Consider the following 24,628-nt stretch of genomic DNA (forward strand, 5'->3'; position numbering starts at 1 on the left):
TATTAAAATCCAATAACAGCAGCGCGGCTGCAGTAAGAGCCCATTGAACAGACCGAGAACAAACACAACAGCAGCAACAGTGAGGGGAAACAAAAGAAACATCTCCTATTAGATGATGCATGTTCACTGAGGAGTTTTTCAAAACATCAAACAGTGATTTCTATGTGGATAGAAAGAATTCAGGTTAATGCTGACCTAATTTCAACCCATTCAAATTTGAAAATCTGGCAGCAGATAGGAAGTGTCCCCTATTACAATATCACACACTGCTAAATTGAAGTAGGTTGTGAAAGACAGTCCTTTGTGAAGCAGAGTAATGGACGAATACACGCAGAGGGAAAGGGAAATGAAAGCAGTTGGACGTCTCTCCTGCAACGCCATTAAAAGGAGGCATGCGTACCAACTGATATACTGTATATGACCTTATCAACATGTTGTGTCCTCGGAGAGAGGGCAATGTGTCAGAGGTGTTCCCACAGTGAAGCAAACATGATGGACGTCACAAGGAAAGTGCTTCACCCTCCTGATGAGGTGTTTTTTATTGCAGGAAGTCCTTATACCGTCTGGTTGTGTAACTCATGAAGAATGACAAAGCAACCATCCAGTAGGATATGATTCATTGTGTTTTTGTGAGTTTGAATAGCGAGCGTCAAGAGAATGCGCACCAGACATTTTAAAAAAGGTATTTGATTATAAAGACAGAAGAAGAAATTGCTCTGGTTTCAGAAATCCATTCATCCATCGTCTACTTCAACCTTTTCAGGGTCATGTGAGACCAATCACAGCACACACTGGGCAGGAGACGGGAATTTTTCAATTCACCTCACCTGCATGTGTTTGGATTGTGTGAGGAAAGCACCTGAAGGAAATCTGGGTCAACAAGCAGCCTTTTGATCAAATGGATCGAATTATACGAAACAGAGCCTCAACCCAGCAGCTACGGACATTCACATTGTGGATTTACTGGAGCAGTTTGCTGTGGTTTGGTATAGTTGTGATATATTTTAAAAACATTACAGATAACACTTTATAATAACCATCATTTATAAATGGTAATTGATAGTTAATTGATAGTTATTAATAGTTATTTATTTTATTGTTAACAAACACATAATAATGAATAATGTTTGCTAAGTATTAGTAAAAACTGTTTATTATTGCATACTTTATTACATTTTATACACACACACATAGTGTATATATACATACATATACACACACATAGATATATGTTTATAATTAAGATATTATTTGTAAACTTTAAAGAAATTGTTTGTAAAACATCTATAAACATTACATAGATATGTGTAACACTTTTGTTAATGGTTATTAATTGGTTTGTAAACAGTCTATAAACATTATTTGGATGGCAATTATAAAGTTGCAACTGATGATTATAATACCTTGTTTTAATAATAATTGGTTTCTGGTCCATCTATCTATGTCATGTTTTACAAATGATTTCTTAATTACTAAAAAAATGCTTAATATAGTGTATAACATGGAATTTTCGGTGCAACAATAAACTGTTAATAAATAGTTTCCTATTGTAATCAGAATGCAATTTTTATCATTTCTTATCAGCTATGATACAATATACAATTTATAAACTAATTATTTCATATTACACAAACTAATGATAAAATCACAGATATTATAAGTAATAAGTAAACATTAATAATTATCATTTGATTGTTTGCTAGCAGTAAAATAACGATTCCTTTACTTAACTATCAATTTACCATTTATAAATAATGGTTATTATTAAGTGTTACCCAATAACACTCCTCTGTTCCATAAAAACACTGTTATGCTGCAATGCAACACACAAGCAACATCATGGCAAGGACATTACAACAGGAGGAATAATGCCAGGCTCTTGTCTACTCAGGAAATAGTAGTCTGGAAGTTTTGTTTTGTCCAAGGTTCTGCAAGGTCTCTTGAGTTTTATGACTCAAGTGGAAGTAGGTTAACCCATTTTCAGAGCAGATTGAATACATTTATTCTCAGTTTTTCATTGAAGGACATAATAGACCAATTTAGGTTGTGGTTTTTATGTGGCAGAACTTCCTGTTCTCTCTTGGCTTGATCACAACCTGTCACCCATGCTCACTTATTTACTTCTGTTTCTGCAGAAACTAGATTTGTTTGGCTTCGAATAAAACTTTTACTGAGGCTTTTGTACAGTGTTGCCATAAGGACTCAGAAGTGTGGGACAGGCGCATTTAGATGAAAAAAAATAAATAATAAAAATAATTTGTAAACAAATTTTTTTTAATATGGTGTAAGTAAAAGTAATATGTAAATGAAACAGTTCCATTTGAAATAATGTCATATTATAATTAAATTAGCTCATTTTACACATCTTAACATTGAGACCACAGTTGTGGGACATGAAAAAAGTGATGTTTGGACCCATACATTTTATTAAATTACATTATTTAGTAAATATTTTTTTGTGATCAATTTTGTATTGGTATTTAAGCATAATTATATAGGGTGGGGTTACAAATTGATAGATCACCATTAGAGTAAAAGAATATAATCACAAATGTCCATGTACTAATCAATACAAAATTGGCAAGTAGCCACAGAAAAAGAAAACAAAAAAACAAACAAACAGGAAGAAGAAAAAAGAAAAACAAACAACAACAAAAAATCATTTAAATAAAAACTTCTGCGCCACCCTCATCCCACCCCCAAATCCCTCCCTTTGGGTCCCTAAATATTTTTTTATAGTAAATATTTTTTATGTCAAGATGGGCAATAACACTGTGTATATATTCATCAAGCATTGCACTGCAAATTTTTATATCAAATTGAATTTCTGGGACTTATGTCATATTATAATTGAATTAGCTCATTTTATATATCTTAACATTGAGACCACAGTTGTGGGACATGAAAAAAGTGATTATTAAATCACATTATTTAGTAATTATTTTGTATGTCAAGATGGGCAATAACACTGTCTTTATATTCATCAACACAGTAATTAGGATTAGGAAAAGCAAGGACAGCATTTCTAAGACTTGGAAACATCTGGAAGTCGACACACATAACTAGAAACACCAAGATAAAGTTATACAACAGTTGTGTACTATCTGTCCTTCTATATGGTGCTGAGTGCTGGAAAATGACTGAAAGAGACATATAGGCAAGCTTTCCAGCTTTCACAATACCCGCCTCAGAAAGATCATGAGGATATGCTGGCCTAGGAAGATTACAAACCATGAACTACACAAAAGGACAGGGTTGCTTGGACATGGAAACAATATTGATAAGATGAAGATGGAGATGGCTTGGACATGTATTAAGGAAACCGTCTGATGACATGACAAAAGTGGCATTGCGTTGGGACACCAGAGGGAGGCCCAAAACAACCTGGAGGCGAACCATCGAAGGAGAGATGAAGACGAGAGGATACAGCTGGAACAGCATTGAGAAGAACGCAAACAACAGAGATGAGTGGAGATCCTTAGTCCTTGCCCTATGTGCCACCAGGTGCATATATTCATCAAGCATTGAAAGGGACTATTTGTAACTTTTTAAGCGTATAAATGTAGCGGGTCGCCACACATGCGCGTTCGCATATGCGCGCTCGCGTGTGGCTGGAGCCTCGTCTCCGCTGCCTGCTCTCCTTCACTCAGAATGCGCGCGCGTCCTCTCTGTCTCGCTCCACCTCTAGACGTGAACGCGCGCTCACTCCACACTGCAGAAGAGTTAGTTTAGCTCTGAGAATATCTAGTGAATGTACAGTGGACGTTTGTGCAGAAATAAATTCTGCAGTTCCTCCAGACCAACAGAGCTTTCCCGTGTCTTGTGAAGTGACGGAGCTCTTCAGAGAGTTACGTTACCCTCTCGTTACCAACCGGGTGCCGGTGTCTCCTCTGCTCTCTCCGACTGCGGGCGGAGAGAGCAGAGGAGACACGCTGCAGAGCCCCGCTGCCTCAGCCTGCACTTAGGCAGGAAAAGCCAACACTAGGATCAGATCTAAATCATGTTCATGGAGAGACCTTCGTCTGGTCAGCTAACATTACTGCCAAGCAGCTGAAATATAGAGTGATATTGTGGTTTTAGCTGACGTGTGTCGCCTCACTGTTTTGAGCGATGCTTGTTCAGGTATATTTAGAGCGAGCAAGCGCGAGCCCGACGCTGACTTTCGTTGATTTCACGGCCACAGGTGTCGCTGTTAAGAAGCATTTCTGAAAGTTACAAATAGTCCCATTGAACTGCACATTTGTATATGAAATTGAATTGCTGGGACTGAATGGCCCACACTGGATTTAATCATAACGCCTCTGCAGTAACTCCGGTCTACCGCTGGGTGGCGGTAATGCGCCGTAAACACTGAATGTCGACAACACCAACGAAGAAGAGCACCACCAAGGTTCAGACAGGACTAGAGGAGTTACAACAAGTAGAAGCTGTGTATTGATGTCACTGGGAGGTAAACAAGGTAGGAAAACAAGCTATTACACTCCTCTAATTGAGACCAACATCTTTATAACACTATATCTTGTTAATGTGGCTAGCTAAGTGAGATAGATCACATCTCTGAATGACATTAGCAGCAGAAAACCTACTGATGCTACCGTTAGCTTGTTAGCTTAGCCAGGTAAATACTCTACTAAAGCAGCTAGCCAGCTGTTGTGTTCATGTTGTTTCATGTCGTTACGTCTCTATTAACCTGCACGAGCTCGTTATAACAGTGTAAAGCTAGTTGTCATTAAACGTTTGACTTGTTAATTGTATGTCAGAGTACAGACCGCATTAGCTAACCTGTTAATCACCTGTCAGATGTTACTGTAACGGTGTGTTCAGATCCAGATGTGTGTGTTGACATGGCAACACGTTACTCCTCTGTAATAGACCTCTAACTTGAATAAATCCAGTTGTTTTCACATCAATATAAAACAGAAAATAGAGAGAATTATGACCTGTTTAACACTCTAATATAAAAATATATAATTAAAATTACTAATGCCCCAAAAAGAAAATAGAAATACAATTATTTATTTCCTAATCATTTGAATTGTGTGCTTTTATGCAAATAACTACCATAGGTGAATAAATCCAGTTGTTTGAAGATGTTTTCACATCAATATAAAACATAATACAGAGAATTATGACCTGTTTAACACTCTAATATAATAATAATAATATATAATTAAAACTACTAATTCCCCAAAAAGAAAATAGAAATATAATAATTTATTTCCTAATCATTTGAATTGTGTGCTTTTATGCAAATAACTACCATAGATGATGATAAAGTACATTACTGTGAACAGTACCCTCCCTCCCACCAAAAACAGAGCTCCTCCAGAAGCTATGGTGTAATTTAAACACTATTTTCCCTCATAAGATACAACTTTATTGTTAGTTTGCACTGAAATTCATTTTGCATCCATAGGCAGCTCAGTTTGAGAGAAATTACACATCCAATAGACATAATGTTACCATAGACAGACAGACAAGTAAGACACATCCCAATTATTCATACATAACCCATTAAAAAGCCCTAACCCCAGCACCAGATGTGTGTGTTGACAGAGGCAACACGTTACTCGTCTGTAATAGATCTCTAACTAATATACGATACATGTTTATTTAAAATAAAAGAATAATATACAGTGCAGGAGACAAGATTAATATAAAGAAATAATATGACTACATAATAATGATAACAAAACAATTAGGACAAGGTTAGGATTTAAATATCTATAAAGACTTCTTCAAACAACATTGTGAGAAGGAAAAAATAAAAAAACATAAAAACAGATACATGGACAACATGGAGGGAAAAGCAATTACAAGACAGCAATTAAATGACCCTTTAAGCGACTTTTGAAACATTTGACAGATGAACAGTTTATTGATAGATGTGAAAAGCTACTCCATAATTTGGTTCCCCTAAATCATATCGAAAACTGACCTCTACTAGTGAGGAATTTAGGAGAATGAAGATCTAGAGATTGACGGGCTGAGTAAGAATGGACCTGAGAATTTGTTTTAAAATAGGTCTTTGGGATCCCGCTAACCTCATGTTTTCCTTTCTCTCCTCAGGATCCAGCTGTGTGTGTCTGCAGATTAGCAACATCAGACTTTACAATAACATTAAAAGATGTCAGGAACACACTAGAAAACTACTAGGGAGGACTGTAGCCAGTACCCCCCTGACAACAGGGCAGTCCGGATCTTTCTATTGTTTTTCCACTGGAGACAAATGGTTTTGAGTCATGGATCAGGGTGTTGTGGACGGTCCTGTTACCCTTGTCATCAGGGCGCCCAACCAGAAGTACGATGACCAGACCATCAACTGCTCCCAGACCTGGACTGTGGAGAAACTCAAAGCCCACATCTCAGATGTGTACCCCAGCAAACCAGTGAGTAAAGCTGCAAATCCATGAATTTCAATGCATGTGACTTTAACAACAGTGTGTTCGTGTGTTCCCTATATCCCACATGATTTACTATCCTGATTGCACATGAACGATGTGTTGATGATAATGCCTGTTTCTGTTCTGTCCACCCTACTTTCCTCTGGCATCCAAGTCAGCTGATCACCTTTGTTGAATCACAAGAAAGAGTTACATCCTGTGTGAAGTGTTTTTTGCCTATATTGGGAAGTTTGACAATATAGTACAGCAAGAAACAGGAAGTGAGAGAGAGAGAGACTGCTGACATAAACATGTCATCAGTTACTTGGTATGGATAGTCACAGAGGTGGAAAAAAGTACTCAGATCCTTTAAGTAGAAATACAACAGTCTAAAAATCCTGAATTCTTAATGTTACTTAAGTAAAAGTACAGAACTATTATCAGCAAAGTATACTTAAAGTTGGGGATGCACCGATACCGGATCGGATATCGGGCCGATACTGACTCAAATAGCTGGATCTGGTATCGGTGACAATGGGGCTGATCTATTCCATTCAGTTCTATGTTTATATACTTTATACATTATATACTGGAACTTAAGTCCTGTTTAAATTTTGACTAATTTGTTGCTTCATTAACAAAGTTTTCACTTGATTTGTAATTCCTGTTAATTTTGAAGATGTTTTACCAAGTAGCTGGTGTGCAATTTATTATTTTAAGTAATAAATAACAATTCAGTAAATTTATATCTATGTATTTATTTGTCACATTTTGTTTTACAAAGTTATGAAAGTAATGTTTAAGTCAAGCCTGATGTTGCTTTATTACACATAAAAGAATGATCCCAGTCATTTCCACACAGTGAGGCATACAGCTCAATAATATAATAATATATATATAATAATAATGAATTAAACACTGGTTTTGGATCGGTACTCGGTCCCGGCCGATACCCAAAGCCCAGGTATTGTTATCGGTATCGGGACTAAAGAATTTTAATCAGTGCATCCCTACTTAAAGTATCAAAAGTAAAAGTACTCATGATGCAGAATGGCTCCTTTCAGTTTTATATTATTATTGAATATTACATTGCTCTGTTTTTTTATTACTAATGAATACATGTAACATTCTAAAGTTGTAGTTCATCAATGTGGCGTCAATTTTGGATACTTTGTGTACTATTGGCTGGGAAGATTAGTACTGCATCATATAGGCATATCATTTTTTAGATTTTTATTTAAAAGGTAATAAGTAACAGCTGTCAAATAAATGTAGTGGAAGTACAATGTTCCCCTCTGTAATGTAGTAAAGTGTTAAAGCGGCAGAGAATGGAAATACTCAAAGTACAAGTATGTCAAAATTGTGCTTAAGTAAAGTTAATGTACTTCCAGTGGTTACATTCTACCACTGGATAGTCAGCTGGGTTCCTGCATGTGATGTATGTATGATGTTTGTAGAATTTAACCCCAAGAAGTGAGTTGTATAAGATGCGATCAAACATTGTTGCCTGTTGTTGAATGTTATAATTACACTTCCACTCAGAAATAGATTTGATTGGTGTTGTAGAATGCTGTTTGAATTCTTAAACACTTCCTCTGCAATTCAAATTACTGTTGCATTATAATAATAGTGACACAGGCCGTTAACCTTGTGCTGTTCTCTGAAGTGAAAGGTTTCCAGAGTCACAGTAGCTGAAAGAGCCTTGGAGTCTGTAGATTTGACGTCACACAATGAAAGGAAGGCGTTTGGATTCCTGCTGTATTGTGCTGCTAATCTGACCTTTTCCTCTCTCCCTGGTTGTGACTTGTTCTGATGCAATCATTGCTAACACACAGGGGCAAACTGCTCCCTTGTAAAGCTGCGGGGTAATCTCTGTATAAGGGCTGCATTTTTGTTGGTGTAATTTAGGCGTCTTGGACCCAGAATGAAAAGTTCTTCGGCGCAAGTTGGCCGGGATTTAAAGCAGGCGATTTAAATTCCTGAATGGCCGTACGGTGAATATTGGCTTTAAGAGGACACTCTGACCTCCACCAGGTTAATCTACTGTTAAAACCCACTTATTCCAATTGAGGTTACTATAATCTCATCCTCATTACTCACTCAAAGCTCTGCCTTTTGATGTCGTAATCTACACTTCAGAATTCGCTATTTATGGTTGTTGTTGACATTTTTGTCAACGTTAACTAGAAATAAACTGTATTCTATTATCTCTTCTCCCCTGACCCCATTGTCTTTATAATTTGTGATTTCTAGAGCTCCAAAGACCAGAGGCTGGTGTATTCTGGGAAGCTGCTTTTGGATCACTTTACCTTAAAAGATGTGCTCAGAAAGGTAGGTTCTCTACGTGTCTGTGTTTATTAGAGTGATTCTAGTTAATGATTCTAAAACTACCAAGAAGAAGCACTCTTATTACATCTCTTACAACTCTTATTTTTAGCTTCAGTTCCTAAAGCAAATGTTAAAATTTAGATTTGAAGTGTTCTGGATTTGGTTAAATGACGCAGTGTACACTCACAAAGTTCAGAAGTTTATCTCTCTCTTCTTTGAACCTGCAATACTGTGTTATATAATGAGCTGTATTTGCTTCTACAGCAGGACGAGTACCATATGCTCCATCTGGTGTGCGCCTCACGAACCCCTCCCAGCTCCCCGAAGCCCCCCCGCAGCCGCAGTAACAAGCCTCAGGAGAACTCGGCCGGTCCCACGGTGGGTCAGCCACACACTCCTCACACCTTTCCATTCATTTCATCATCAGTGCATTTCCTTTCATCATCCAGCTCACTGCTGTAATATACACCTCCTTAAGGATTAAAAAAAACAAAACAACAAAAACACTTGCCTTTCTTTCAAGATGAACTATAAACCTGGAAATTGTTTTTGTGGTTACAGCCCGTTCAAAACTCTACTAGTCCTTCCACTGGTCAACACAGCCAGTCACCTACAGGAGAGAGTGGTGATGGAGTCAGACAGCAAACTGGACCCTTCCCTTACCACCAGATGTATCCACAATTTATGCACAGGTAAGCTCATGGACTGGTGAAACTTTAAGAACTACTGCAGTGCAGAGTAAAAGAATATTTTAGTAAGCTAACTCACTACAGCAACTAAAGAGTTTTAGAACATAGAAAAAATAAACCTTTAAGAGATGCAAAAGGACGCAATGAGACACAAAGCGACCACAAGACGCATATTGACCACAAAGAGACACAAAACGACTGCTAAGAGACACAAAACGACTGCAAAGAGACACAAAACGACAGCAAAGAGACACAAAACGACTGCAAAGAGACACAAAACGACTGCAAAGAGACGAGGAATGCAAATTTTATAGCCGACCCTCGTTTACTGATTATTAACCGTTAACTGACAAGATTAGTGCGTTTCATGCAACGGGCTGTGGTTTTGGTGCCAACAAGCCGCCCAGGTGCAATGATAAGCCGTTGCACAAACAAGTGTGGGGTTATCGGTGGTGTTATAGCTGTGAACGTAGCTGTAGCAGTGTGTGTACAGTTTATTTGTCGGTGAATACATGCTACAACTCCTCAAGATCGAAGCCAAGCTCCTGTGTCTTGCCAGCTGCCTGCTGATTAAAGTGAAGGAGGTTAGCCCCTGCGTTAGCAGCAACACTGCCTCAGACTCTCTTAAGATGGACCAGCTATTCTCCTTTAAGTGACAAGCCGCTCCTCTGAGGTTGCTCAGCTTTTTATTTAATCTTTAATATTTTTTTAACCGTTTAACCGACAGCATTAAATCGGTTCAAATTCTTAATGTCGGTTAACGGTTAAACGGTTCATTATTAACATCCCTAAAAGAGACACAAAACGACTGCAAAGAGACAGAAAAGGACTGCAAGAAGACACAAAAGGACTGCAAGAAGACACAAAATGACTGCAAGAAGACACAAAAACGACTGTAAGATGACGCAAAATGATTGCAAGAAGACGCCAAGCGACTACGAAGCCGCAAAGAGACACAAAAGGACTACAACGAGACGCAAAACAACTGCAAAGAGAAACAAAAGGATTACAACGAGACGCAAGACGACTGTTAAAAAAAGACACAAAACAAAGAGAGAGAGATAATTCCAGATCTATAGAGAGTTTAGGTGCCAAATAGCACACAAGCAATGCTGCTCTCTGCCGCCAGTAACATTAACATAAAAGACACCTACTGTATGTCTGAATTAGAAGTCAAAAAGCCATCACTTCCACGAGCTGTTGTCTGAAAAGGGCTTTGATTATACAGACCCCTATTGGGTTGAAATAATTAGTTTAGTTTAGTTTATGTGCCAGTGCAAAGTTTCTGTACATCTTAACCTCTTTGTCATTTGTGGTTCATGTTAAGTTACTATTCGGGCTGTTTCTTGATTATAAAATGACCTTAGCTGTTAGTTAATGCCATAACCATTAACAACCCATCAGTCTAATGTATCTACAATCAAAGACATAAAGTGTGTGTGTGTGTGTGTGCGGCAGGTCAAATGATTTTGTAACGCAATGTCTCTATTTCCAGCTGGAATCAGTACTACCCACAGTCACCTGCTCCCACAAACATGCCTGCTTATTACAACCCCATGACACTAATGTGGTGGCAGCAGTTGTACGCCCGGCAGTACTACATGCATTAGTAAGTCTCCTCCTGTTTCTCCATGTTTAGCGAGCGTCCATCCAGGCCAAAATATAAGTGCTCTGATCCTCTCTGTGCCTCTCCCTCTCTCCCTCTCCCTCTCTAGTCAGTTACTGGCTGCCTCCTCTCAACACCTCAGGCCGGACCAGTCCCCGCCTCACTCTAACCAGCCCGACCCTCTGAGCCAGCGACCTCAGGCGGATCGCCGCGGCAACCCGGAGGTCCAGATGAACGCCCAGGGAGGGGAGATCATGAACGAGGAGGAGCTGAACCGGGATTGGCTGGACTGGGTGTACACGTTTTCACGTGCTGCGATCCTGCTCAGTATAGTGTACTTCTACTCCTCCTTCAGCCGGTTTGTCATGGTGATGATGGCCATGCTGGTGCTCTACCTGTGAGTGCTACTTAATTATCCTGCTGTATATTGATTGGGCAGTTTGGGCTTTGGTTAATATTGCACATCATGCCATCCACCTCCCATAATGATAGAGGTTGTTGTCTGACTGCAGCTACATCAAAACAGTCTGTAAAACAAGACATTTAATTTGGTATTCATTGCACATTGAGGGCATTTGTTACAGTTTTCACACGTTAGAATTACTCAAAAATAGAATTAATAATATGTTAAATAAAAAGGTTGGTTGTTTGTGTCTGCAGGCATCAGGCCGGCTGGTTTCCCTTCAACCTGGAGAATGAACTCCAGCTTCCTGGAGACCGAGCCAATCAGGACGACATGGAGGGAGAGCTACAAAACCACGACCTACAGGATGTGGTAGCTGCCTCTAATCCATCTCAGCTTTACCAAGAATTGCATTACTCAGGGCTGATGGGATTTTTATCTCTAACAAAGATTGTATCTGCAGAGCAAGTCGTTCACTGAAAAATGCCAGTTTCCACACATTTACAGAATGGTTCTAATTCTAATACATCGAAACGAATAATAAGCCTCCCCGTCTTGGTTACAAGTAAAACACAGATGCACTGAATAGCTGAGTAAAAGTGACAAGTAGGGCTAGAATATCACCCACTAGTTCCATAATCGTTTATTAAGCACAAACGCCAAACATTTGCTGGTCCCAGTTTCTCAAGCTGAGGATTATATCATTTCAAATGTAATATCTTTGTGTTTTAGATTGTCTGACAAAAAAAAGGCAATTTAAAGATGCCACAATAGGCTATGGGATATTTGTGATGGGAGCTAATTTTTTTTTTAAACTATTTTCTGACATTTAATACCCTAAAGTCGATTAATTGATTAAATGAAAAAAGAGCTAACATATTTAATCAATAATTAAAGTAATGGCTCTTTGCCGCTGTAGTGACATTTTAGGCAAGGATGGAAAGAGTACGAGACTAGTGTACTCACGTAAAAGTGCTGGTACTTTAAAACAATTTGACTCAAGTAAACGTGAAAGTAGAAATGTACTAAAAAAGAAATGTACTCAGAGTAAAGGTTGCTGCCTTACATGTTCTACTACTGTCACTGCTACAAAATACATTGCATTAGTTGTCAACGTACACACCAGTGAAACAACATGATATGTCCAAAACAACAATAAATGCCGTTGTGCATACAACTGATTATCAATTACAAGCCAGTGAAGCCTCACTAGAATTAACCAGGAAAGAGACAAAGCTCAGTAGAACTAGTCCACTCAGCCTGTCCGGTCCCAGTAGAACTAGTCCACTCAGCCTGTCCGGTCCCAGTAGAACTAGTCCACTCAGCCTGTCCGGTCCCAGTAGAACTAGTCCACTCAGCTTCTCTGGTCCCAGTAGAACTAATCCACTCAGCTTCTCTGGTCCCAGTAGAACTAGTCCACTCAGCTTCTCTGGTCCCAGTAGAACTAGTCCACTCAGCCTGTCCGGTCCCAGTAGAACTAGTCCACTCAGCTTCTCTGGTCCCAGTAGAACTAGTCCACTCAGCTTCTCTGGTCCCAGTAGAACCAGTCCACACTGCCTCTCTGGTCCCAGTAGAACCAGTCCACTCTGCCTCTCTGGTCCCAGTAGAACCAGTCCACTCTGCCTCTCTGTCCCTCTCCTCAAAGTTTTCAAACATTCTGAGTTGAATGAGGTTCTGCAGTCACATCAGGCATTATTGTCAAAAAGCAGCAGAAGTTCCTCACACACCTCACGTTCCTCAGTGAATGCAGAAGTCACCACTGGAAGATCCACTATGAGCATGTTAGCATGTTAGGCCAGACCCAGCATGCACATGTTGATGATGCAGCATCATAGTTTTGTTTGATTTGTGTCACCTAGTGTGCTCGCCGGTAGGTGCTTGTTTAAAACCTCTGAATACCCACACAGGTGTTTTCATTTATGCTGTCTGAATAGAGCTCAGTTTGCAGCTGGGCCGGAGCTTTGATGATGTCACACATCTTCATCTACCAATAAGAATGATAAAGGAGTCATTTGTCCCGCCTTGACAGGTGCAACAAAGCTAACAGGAGACTCAGGAAGATGTCAATCAAGTCCTGAGAAGAGGTCTAATCAGCAAGGTTAACTGAAAATGTGTGGGTGTACAGAGGCTTTAACTATGACGAGTAAATGCAATTTGTTAGTTTCATCCCTGATTTTAGGTTACATGGTAACTTCAAGGGACAAAATGCACATGAACTCCTTTTGAAATACTTGATCTGCATATGATGAGTTTGAATTGGTCAGACATTCAGAGAAACTTTGCATTAAGGAGCTATTGCTCCACTTTACACTGTGGATATCACATTTCACAGTCAAATCTGTCTAATCTAGTGCCCTGCATGTTAGTGTGAAACACACTGCATCTCTTCTTACATTTCAACTTTAACCTGTACAGGAACCGATGGACGAAGGCTCGGACGACGACGGGGAAAGCGGAGAGGAAGGAGTAGAAGATCCGAACAGCGCGCCCCACGCGGGCTTCCTGTCCTCCACGTGGTCGTTCATCATAACCTTCTTCATGTCACTCATCCCAGAGGGACCGCCAAACGCTGCTAACTGAACCACGAGCCGCCACAGATCTCCACAAGGGCACATTGTTTCTTTTGAGAGGAGGACGAGCGTCCTGCCTGCTTATATTAGGGAAACTGTTTCTGTTGCAGTACCGTGTTCTAGTTTCCCAATAGTGTACTTTACTACATATCTAAGACTTTGAGCCAAAACACAAATGACTGATTTAGCGTGAAAAGAGAAGAATGCTCACTTCATAAGGAGTTTGTCTACACAGTAAGACAAACATTTTGAACATTAGTTTAACTGCTATATGCAAGGATTGCTAGTGATGCCTTGTAAAAAAAAAAAATAGGCACTTAAATAATACGTGTCTGCCAATGCATTTCTTCTGCAATTTAGAAAATAGGAACAGCAGGCACATTTATAAAGAGAAAATAATAACAGCATTCTCGTGTTTAACCACCTGAATGTCTGTTTTTATTTCCTTTGTGAGAAGCTGCAATATTTGTTGAAATAGTTATATTTGAATTGTAATGATTATTTTATGTAATTGGTGGTTGTATCTAATTAAGATATTTTATTTCAAAAAGGGCCACATTAGTCCAAAAAGCTAAACTCCAGAGAGAAATCCTGAGTCATGTAGCGCCTGTGATAATTTACACGAGTGATTTTTTGGCCTGAAAGTTCATAAAATGTGTGTTGAACACATTGTGTACTGTGTTGAAGTGTATCTCAGAGTGACGTTGGCTACAGAAGTGTGATTTTTTTACTGAAGTGAAACGATGTAGTTGTCTGACAGCCTGAAAGAGCAAAAGTGAGGTAGAAGATATGATTGATGGAATACGAAACGGGGCGGTCGTTGACGTTGGATTTAAGTCACGTGGGCATCGAGCGAACAAGAGACACTGTTAAATAAATAAAGCACTGCCACGACAAAAGAGTTCATGTAGGACGTAACTTACACCTCTTGAGTGTGTGGAAATGGCTGCTGCTGTTACCTTTTAACATGTTGTGTACCAATAATAATAATCATGTTTATTAAACCTTCATTCATGGGGATGTAGTCGTGTGATTTTAGATTGGTAATTCCTTTTTTTCCTCCAGATTCTCACTTAAAAGTGTCAAATTTCAGGGGATGTATTAGCAGAACTGGAATATTATATTAATAACTATGTTTTCATTAGTGTATAATCACCTGTAATGAAGAATCATTGTGTTTTCGTTATCTTAGAATGAGCCCATCTACATAGGTAGTGGGTCCAAAGAGTTTAGAAGCAAAGAGACGAAACTCTGGTGCTTTTGTGCTGCCATTCTGGACTGAAAATGCTTAATATAGTCATAATATTTTATTGTTCAACACATGCCATTTTGGTAGAACATGATACTAGAATAGAAATAATTTTCTTTTACTTTTGTACGGCACTTTCTAGGTGGATGTTTTCCTGGCATCCGGTAGTCGCTTTCAGTCCAAAATGGCAGAGGCGTAGCTTTGCTACGGGGCGCTGATGTTGCAATGGAACGAACAATCGACTTTCACTTCTTAGCAATGTACGTTCTTTGGAGCGGGTCCTCTTCACTGAGTCCGCTATGTTGCTCCACCATGTTTCACTGGCTATAGATAGGGCCATTTGTGTTTTTGCGTCGCCCACTGTAGTTCTCCTACACGCTTAGCATACGGGAGAAATTTCAGTTGGTTGCAATCTGCAACCTCACTGCCAGATGGCGCCTCATCCAACACACTGCACCTTTAAGCAAAGAGCAACACATGATCACAACTACAATTGTCCTGGACCACAGAAAGACAGTCAAATATATTTACTTTATGGAATCAGTTAACCTGTAGCTCGTCTGGAAGCGTGGGGCCTCTAGATTAGAGCTAAAAAATCAGAGCAATCAAGAGCATCAAAGAAATTATGATCTCAACCGTCATAATCAACCGTGCATAAGTATAATAAAATGCTGACAGCATAAACATAATAGCATTGATGTTCATTTTGTGCACTAATCTAATGTCTGTAAAGTAACGTTAAGTTCTGCACATCCACACAGGTGTTCTCACTGACTGGCTGATTAGACCTCTGCTCTACATTTTCTTCCATCGTAGGAAAAGCACAGGTGTATTTAATCACATTAATGATGCTGCGTTCCACTCAGGGGAAGCCGTGGTATGTTCACTGGAAAAGCTTTCTGGAGCCCTTCATGGCTCTGAGTCATCGTTAATGTTACCAGTGTCACCTGTGCTTTACTATGATGAAGTAGGAATGCCTGCTGTGTAAAAAGCCTTTAGACCTCTCAGCGGCTTATTGTTGATGGCTACACAGTGAGGGGGAATGCTAATCAAACCCAGTCTGTAGCCCACATGCCCCCCCACAGGCCTGAGAGGAGGTCTGATTAGTCAGATAAGTGAAGTCACCTGTGTGTGTGTGTCAACAACTGGTTCCACAGAAACTCATATTAATGTGCCAGCAGAGCTCAGCTGTGGTGTGTAAGACAGATCTCTGCTGCCACCTTTCGTCTTTAACAGGAACATGTTGCAAACGGGACAGAACATCCCCATTATGGGTATTCACTAACCTACAGTAGTATCATTTGCTGCTTTTATCCTTAATATTGGTCAATACTTTTTCTTTTCTTTTCCATAATCACACAATATAATTTTTTTTTTTTTTTTGTAAAGAGGGGTTTTAAAGGGGAATACCACCAAAATTAAGAATTTCAATATGTTATTTCCATGGCCGAGGAAAGTTCAATCAATATTAGTGAACATGAGCTACTCTACTTCAAAGCCAGAAACCAGAGAAGTCTCAAACTTGTGATGTCATCAGGTATAAAGTCTGCAGCTGCTCCATAGACAATGAATGGAGATATTATGGACTCACAGAATGTTTATTTTTTTATACCCAAATGAGCTTTATTCTATTGTAGTGATCTCAGTTGTGAAGAACATCTCTCCATATTCATTTTCTATGGAGCAGTTCCACACTTTATACCTGATGACATCACACATTTGGGTTTAAGCACTCTAGTTTTTGGATTTGGGAGAGTTGTTCATGTTTACTAATATTCTTGGACTGTCTTCGACCATAGGAATTACATGTATGAATTGTTGTGAAATGTTGAAAATGGACATAGTTCCCCTTTAAAGGTCCCATATAGTAAAAAGTGAGATTTTAATGTCTTTTTTTTAATTATAAAGCAGGTTTAAGTGCTATATAAATACAGTGAAAGTATCGAAACGCTCAATTCAGGGAGAAACGCACACAGCCCGTATTCAGAAACTGTTTGAAAAGAAAAGCCGTCAGGATTTCTGTAATTTTGTGATGTCACAACTGTACAATCTATAGACCATTTCACAGTTTTAACATACACAGTGTGAGGAAAATAAAGTTGTTTTTTTAACATTACAGCATATACTGTAAACATGTTCTATTAGAAAAATACAAGTATGAACCTGAAAATGAGCCTGATGTGATTGTGATTGTGATATGTATCCTATGGCCTACTGAGTGGGGTGTTTTAAAGTTGGAAAATATTTTTTTTTAACTTGACCTCAAATGCAATGTAGACAGTTTCTAAACGTCAAACTTACCTCTGATCTTTAACATTTCTGTATTTCAGTGTCTAATCACTTATTGGCTGGCATCTGATGCTGATATATCAGAGATAAGCTAAACTAGGAGACCTCTGAGATGAGGAAGGTAGAAAAAGAACCAGGCTGGACAAGCAGTGTTCACTTCTTCCTCAGCACTCAAGACTCAGTGAACATGATTTATGTCCCATAGAGCTCACAGTGTGGTTTTAAATGAAGACAGAAGAAAATCACCATGTATTCACTTTTATTGCTTTGCACCAATCGGTCATGACAGAAAAGTCATCATTCGAGCTAACAACAGGATGCTAATGTGTCTGTACAGCAGAACAATGCAGTATTTACTAAGTGATGATGGGAAAATCTCCACATTTTTGTCGTTGACAGTCGATCCACCTCTTTAAGCCAATATTTCTATGTTGAAAAGGATAGGTTATTCCTCATTGAAATTAAAATATTATTAAATTATAAGTACTTGGTTGGAGGATGTTCAATTCATTGTGACGATTCCACTGATCGACAACTCACACTTTTTTAATATATCATATGGTCCGTATGTGTAAGGAAATAACTTGTGAAATACCTGTAACTGAAATTTAAGATTTTTAGAAAATAGATGTTAATTTTTTAAGTTGACGGCAGAATCAATTTGACATTCACTGATCATTTAAAAAACAAAAAGCCAGTACCTCAATATTGATTACAGAGCTTTTTAAATGTGAGCAAATACCAGAGCTGTGACAGCAGAACACACACACACACACACGGAAACAGGATCAAGAGTTTGTAAATGGAAGATAACTTACATCATTTTGAGTCGGTGGCTACAGATGTGGAATAACACTACGACAGACAGACAGACAGAAGCCTCTGCAAACGAGCTGGTTTTGCTCTTGTAAAGTAACAACAGTCTGTCTTTGGCATTGCGTGCCAACCACGTGTATGTACCTGCACATCTGTTCTGAACACTTACATCATCAGTACAAGACTTGCACATAAAGAAGAGCTTCGACAAGGCACGTAAGCTATCGCCCGTATAGTCACTGGAGCCACACACAGACACAGACATCAGTTCACAAATTATCCTTTGCCTGAATATTAGAGCTAGGGTTTCACCAGGAGTCCATACGTCGCACGGTATGGAATACTTATTGCTAAAACGGGACTGCACTTATAGCAAAATAAGAACAACTTCATAGAATATAATAGTTATTTTACATTTACTGTAGAAATATTTTGCATAAAATGATTTGCTTAACAAATTATCTTTACACCACACACACACGCACGCACACACACACTATTACCAACAATAATACAGACAGTATAAAAACCGGTGCATCTATCTGGGTCACAAATATTCTTTTTTTTTCTTCATTTTGCAACTTACTATATTTTATGATGTACAGCATTTATTGAAATAGTTGTGATGCCAGCGTTGAATACAGTTGACAGCTAATTACCGCCGCCTTGTGACGAAAAAAAATATATCAAGTGACCAGTCAGAAATCAGTCAAGATTCCTGAGTTGTTTAACGGACATTTGAACAACAGCTCTAATAGATACGGTGGGAGGACAAGTAAGCGCTTTATTATTATTATTATTATTATTATTATTATTAACACACTATAATCCATTTTTTTAGGTAAGAAACTATACTGGCAAAGTGCTTACTGTACAGTACAGACTTCATATGGCCTCTGAAGTAGGTTGTCTATAACGTTTACAAATTAAAATAACAGTTTACGTACATACATAATGATATTTCTATAAGATCACATACAATATGAACAGTGAGGTTTACAGTGAAAACAACTGACCAAAGTATGAGCAGCAATATCAATACTGAGTGTTTCCCCTGCAGACAGGAGAGATGAATTCATGAGCAAAACTCTACAAAACATGTACAGTATGTAGTGTGGTGTATCTGAATGTACCTCTTGTTTTGGTTTTGTGTCATTCACCGTGCCATACTAAATATGAAACGGAATCTGCTGGCACTGACAAGTACCTGAATGGCTTTAATCAAATGAGCTGGTGTAGTTAGGTGAAGGGTCTTAATCCAACCTAAAAAATACATGGAAACAAAAACAGTGCAGGGCAACTCGTGGTGGATGAGCTGCAAAAGAAACCCAACATGTACAGTACTGTAATCTGCTAAAACAATAACATTGAAATTAAAATATACAGTGGGTTTAAAAAGTATAATTCACACAGTCCAAGATCCTCACCAGCGAGGCCCCCTTTCCTTTGGCATCTGTGGGTTTCAATGCGTGACAAATTGCTAGATTTGATTTCCTAAACAGTGAGCGTCGGTGGGCAGTGACGGCCTTCATTCCTCGGAGATGTGGCGCTCTGCATTGCAGCCGTTTTGTGCATTAATGCGCCAACGGAGCTCGCCTGCTGCCCCAGAAGACGGGGCAAGTTGTTGCTGCTCCAGTTCTACCACTAAGATGGTGCTGGTCAGCGTGGGTGAAGTGTTGTGTTTGGGAGAAGGTTACAGAGATGGGAGGAGAGCCTCCGTTCATCACAGGAAGGTCTCGGTAGAGGAGCCCCCTCCCGGTGTTTCTGGGCTGACGTCGACTCTAACGCAGGCCACCTTCTCCTGGCTGTTATGCACACATGAAGAAGATGAGAATGACAATGAGATGAGCGCTTGTGCTAATTTATGCTAGTGCTGAGGGAGGAGGAGAGCAACTATAAATGTGAGATTTTTGTCAGGTAGAGGAGTGATAGTGCTCAATTACCAGTGCTCTTAGAACAAGGTTTTACCGCCTTGTCGATGACGGGGCTTTATGTGAGGACTGTGTTAAAATATGCAGCTCTAAATAGAGACAATTTGTCAACTTGTATTAAAAAAGTTTTATGGATTTCCTCATAAAGTATAAAAGTTTTTCTAGTGTGAACAAATTAACAGCTTAAAGGGAGAGTCCAGGTGTTTTGAAGTGGGGTTGTTTGAGGTTCTTATCCATAGTCAGTGTAACTCCTGTCTGCTCCTCCAAGCTGGGGGCGTGCCGACCGTCATCTGCTGTAGGTAATACACTGACTATGGATAAGTAGCTCATAAAACCCCGCTTCAAAACACCTGAACTACCCCTTTAAGGAGCTAAAGGAGACGAGAACGAACCCTTATCTTTGCTTGTAGAGATATAGCCTGTGATACCTAACATTCAACACAGTCTTTTCTATGGACTGTTCTATCCTGCTTTAAATATTAAACTGATCTTCTACCTTCAGCGATACGCTTCAGTTTATTTCACTACAGTATGAAAATAATCTTGCAGAGTCATAAAATGCAGTAGTCCCTAACAAAGAACATTTGTCGACATTACCGTACATCATATTAAAGTGATGCAGTTGGGTATGGAAGACGGAACCTGCCAAAATAAAAAAATTAATGAATACCTAAATAAATAAATGACTCGATACATAAATAAATTAAAGTCATTAAATGTAGCAAAAATAATATTAAAAATAAATGTAACCATTAATTAAATGATAAAATGTGACAAATTGCTTCTTCTGTTTTAATTTGCTTCTTTATTTATCTATCTTTGGATTAATTCCTTTATTTATTTAATCTTGTTTAATTTTCCCTTTTATTTATTTATGTATTTATTTTTATTAATTTCTAAATTAATTAATTAATTTTTTCATTTATTTTGTATTTTTGTTATATTTATTTTTAAATGTATGTATATGTAAACAGGGGGCTGTCACTTAATGTCACAAATGCATACTGTAAATATATAAGTAAATACATACATTTAAAAATAAATATAAAATAAATAAAAAATAAATGCAAAAATAAATAAATGAATTAAAAAAATCATTAAGATAAATACATAAATAAATAGAAGGGAAAATTAAAAAGAAGAGTAAACAAAAGGGAATTAATACAAAGATAAATAAATAAAGAAGCAACCAAAACAGAAATATCAATTTATGTCACACAATTATTAATTAATGGCTACATTTATTTTTATTATTATTTTTGCTACATTTAATGACATATTTATTGAGTCATTTATTTGTATTTATTTTTTGCAGGTTCCGTCCTCCATAGTTGGGAGGGTGGGGCTCTGGTAAACTCCAGCAGATGGCATAGCTACCTTTCACTACGCTTCACAGGTTGGACACATGACTCTGCACTCGAGTTCACTGCTTTCCACATTGCCGTTTTGTCCATTTCATCAGAGATATTTAGAATCAAGGGGTCAGAATCAGAACTACATGCGGAAGATGCGCACACAAACACACACACAAAAAAAAAACACAAAGAGAAGACAGACATGTAGAAATTAAATCAGTGGGAGAGGTTCAGTGCAGGACAGTTCAAACAAGCAGACACAAACATGCAGAGAAATCAGAGATTAAAACAAATTAACAGCAGAAAAACCAGACAGGTCACATACAGTATGTTACAACTTGACATGTATCAAGAAACGTGGGCCTTTTGCATTAGAGGCAAACGTCATTTGTCATGATTTGATTGTGTACAGGTTATAGTTAGTTAGTTAGACAAGGATAAGATTATTTAAACAACACAAACATTTGATCACAGACCATTTTACCCTAAAAAAACCATCACAACACCACACAAAGCCAGTGTTTCTGTATATTTAAACAGCTGAGGACTGACAGTTCTGGCCATGCGCTAACTGTCTGGGTATCAGTGAGGAGGGTTAGAACGCACGCAGCCATGTGGGTCAGATGTTTTTCATCAGACACACAACCCTGCTACCTCGTCTTCCATTGGGAGGCTGTGGGCCACTAGTCCTATTCTGTACGATCTGTTCAAGATGGACATAATAACACACAGCTGACGACCAGTGTCAGAATTGCCATTACAAGTTGTACATGACAACATGATGCATCAGAAAATGTGTTTACAGCTTTAGTTTATTATTTGCCTTGAGTGTCTGAGCTTGTTTTCAGCCATAAAGGTATTTATTAAGGAGGAATAAAGTATTGTGGGAACTATTTACATTAAATATAGTCCATAAGGCATTTTAAGACATCGTATAAATGTATTTTGCTGCCTCCTAAAAGTCATAAAAAAAAGGAAATAGAATCATAAAAGATGAGATCTTTGGTGTGCAACGGTACTGTGTAATTAAAAATAGATTACACTTGATGCCTCGCTAAGCATTTGAAATTAAATTCTGCTTTTCATCCCAAAACTGGGCATCAAAGAAAGTGTGCTTCATGGGGCGCACCACTCACCTCCCTGAGAGCTCTTTCACTGGGATGCTGAGCTGGTTGGAGCTTTCAAAGCTGACCTTCAGCCCCCTCGCCTGTTCTTCCTGTCGTCTGGACTCTTCCTCCTGAATGAAAACAGCATTGGAAGCCTAAATCACAAAACAGCCGTGAGGCAGGTAAAACACTGGTACTGTATGGGGTCACAACAACTGTCATTTTCAGATCTTCTTCATCACGACATTTTTAATAGTTAACTCTTAAGGATGGGTTTTATGGGGTTACATTGCTTTATGTGCACACATAAAGCCTAAAATTGGATGCCATGAGTCTCCTGTGGTTATGCATTAAAAGTTCATGTCCCCTTCTCCTTTACACAGCCATGCTTGCATGGCCATTATACCTGTATAGTATCCAGACTACAAATATCTTGGGGGGGGGTTTGCAACTCTGGCAATTTCCAAATCTGTTTTTTAAGATCCAATAGCTATGTGAATCCATCCATCCATCATCTGTAACCGCTTATCCTATTCAGGGTCGTGTGGGGGCTGGAGCCGATCCCAGTTGACATTGGGGGCAGGTGGGGTACACCCTGGACAGGTCGTCAGACTATCACAGGGCTGACACATAGAGACACACAACCGTTCACGCTCACATTCACACCTACGGGCAATCTAGAGACAATAATTAACCTGCATGTCTTTTGGAAGTTTGATTATTTAGCAAAAACAGTCAGCTTGGTTGTGTAACTAAAGACAAAGTCTGAGTTAATTCAGTTTAGATTTTCTCCAGTTTGGAAGTTGAAGTGGATTCAATAAAGTACAAAAACACTTAAAAGGTACCGTGTTTAGGATAAGGCGCAATCTAGTGGTGTGGTTCCAGATTGCAACCAACCGAGTACTCCTCCACTCATTCCTCCTTTTCCAAGACTGCAGTAATGTGACCCACTGAATGCAAAACCGTGGTAACGCCGTTCGCCTCACTCGGAAGTCATCCTTACCATAATAACACTACTTTCGGAGCAATATAATTCAGATGGCGGCTGGCGGCACCATGGTTTTGCCCTTTGTGGATCACGTTAACACAGTTTCACAAGTTTGTTGGAGAACTACGGTGGCCTTTCAGGTAATTGAAAAAAAGCCAAATTCCCTCTCTAGAGCCAGTGTTTGGTTTGTCCGTTCTCGGCTACTGTAGAAACATGGCGGAGCAACATGCCGGATCAATGAAGAGGACCCGCTTCCTATGTAGATATAAACGTCTCATTCTAATCTAACAAAAACAAAAACATGAAATGAGTTTTACCAGCTTTTCTCGTGCTTTCTTTTTCTTGTCGTCCTCTTTCTTCTTCTTGCTTTCCGGAATCAAGTCATCCAGCCAGCTCATTTCTCTCTTTGTGAAGAAAAAGTCTAGAAGCTTTCGGATAAAGACCAGCGCCAGAACCTGGAGACACATAGACAGGGAATCTATCATCACAGATCTAACTTCACAAATTATTAATAAAATATAATAAAACACATCTATTGCACTAAGAACATATTAGAAACTTGATTTAATCATACTGCAGCTGAACACACTACTCTGTTGTGATCTTGTCTTAAACATATCATGCAGATGTGAAGAGACAAAATGTGTGACAGTCTTTGAGCTTTGAGGTCATTACCATCATGGGAAACACAACCGCCGCTGCAGAGGCCTTGATGACCCAGAGCAGCACCAAACAGGTGAGCTGCACCAGGGTGAAGATGTGGACCTTCCACAGGGGGACGTAGCGCAGATAGATCAGATCGGGTTGGTGTTTGGAAGGCATGCCGAACAGCTTGATTCTGTCAAAGAACTGCGGAGAAAATGAGAAGCTCAGCGAGAGAGATAAGAAACGAAAAAGAATGAGGGAAATTCAATA

General features: G+C 38.9%; 2 protein-coding genes and 1 long non-coding RNA gene across 16 annotated transcripts in view; 1 reads left to right on the forward strand and 2 right to left on the reverse strand.

The window, feature by feature from the left end:
* Positions 1–5,592: 5,592 nt before the first annotated feature.
* LOC141754862 (uncharacterized) lies at positions 5,593–9,339 on the reverse strand. The gene is made up of 2 exons (XR_012590736.1): positions 9,223–9,339; positions 5,593–6,399 (listed from the first exon to the last, which is right to left on the reverse strand). It is a non-coding gene; the product is annotated as an uncharacterized LOC141754862 (long non-coding RNA).
* Positions 6,243–14,997, forward strand: LOC141754861 (homocysteine-responsive endoplasmic reticulum-resident ubiquitin-like domain member 2 protein). The gene is made up of 8 exons (XM_074614275.1): positions 6,243–6,389; positions 8,637–8,714; positions 8,976–9,089; positions 9,273–9,403; positions 10,896–11,009; positions 11,116–11,403; positions 11,667–11,781; positions 13,825–14,997. The coding sequence occupies exons 1-8, from the start codon at positions 6,243–6,245 to the stop codon at positions 13,987–13,989; spliced, it is 1,152 nt and encodes a 383-aa protein (XP_074470376.1). The 3' UTR covers positions 13,990–14,997.
* A 2,765-nt stretch (positions 14,998–17,762) lies between these two features.
* The window catches only part of LOC141754859 (sodium bicarbonate cotransporter 3-like), a 49,597-nt gene continuing 42,731 nt past the window's right edge, over positions 17,763–24,628 (reverse strand). For 8 of the 14 annotated variants that reach the window (XM_074614251.1, XM_074614258.1, XM_074614254.1 and 5 more), the window contains 5 exons: positions 24,389–24,562; positions 24,031–24,168; positions 22,756–22,880; positions 21,642–21,758; positions 17,763–20,138 (listed from right to left, as the gene is read on the reverse strand). In XM_074614251.1, the coding sequence (XP_074470352.1) occupies positions 20,057–20,138; positions 21,642–21,758; positions 22,756–22,880; positions 24,031–24,168; positions 24,389–24,562 (636 nt within the window). In that variant the 3' untranslated portion in view covers positions 17,763–20,056. Of the gene's footprint in view, positions 20,139–21,641; positions 21,759–22,273; positions 22,323–22,755; positions 22,881–24,030; positions 24,169–24,388; positions 24,563–24,628 lie in introns of all 14 variants that reach the window. The other 6 variants (XM_074614260.1, XM_074614264.1, XM_074614253.1 and 3 more) reach the window with 5 other exon arrangements.

The sequence above is a fragment of the Sebastes fasciatus genome, chromosome 17 (genome assembly GCF_043250625.1).
Source record: "Sebastes fasciatus isolate fSebFas1 chromosome 17, fSebFas1.pri, whole genome shotgun sequence".
In the NCBI taxonomy this organism is placed as follows: Eukaryota; Metazoa; Chordata; class Actinopteri; order Perciformes; family Sebastidae; genus Sebastes; species Sebastes fasciatus.

What these genes read in the sequence shown, in the direction of transcription:
- LOC141754861 (XM_074614275.1), top strand. Translation starts at nt 6,243, where the DNA reads ATGGATCAGGGTGTTGTGGACGGTCCTGTTACCCTTGTCATCAGGGCG. An exon ending in TATCCACAATTTATGCACAG is followed by an intron (nt 9,404 to 10,895) that starts GTAAGCTCATGG and finishes CTCTATTTCCAG; the next exon opens with CTGGAATCAGTACTACCCAC. An exon ending in GCCATGCTGGTGCTCTACCT is followed by an intron (nt 11,404 to 11,666) that starts GTGAGTGCTACT and finishes TTGTGTCTGCAG; the next exon opens with GCATCAGGCCGGCTGGTTTC.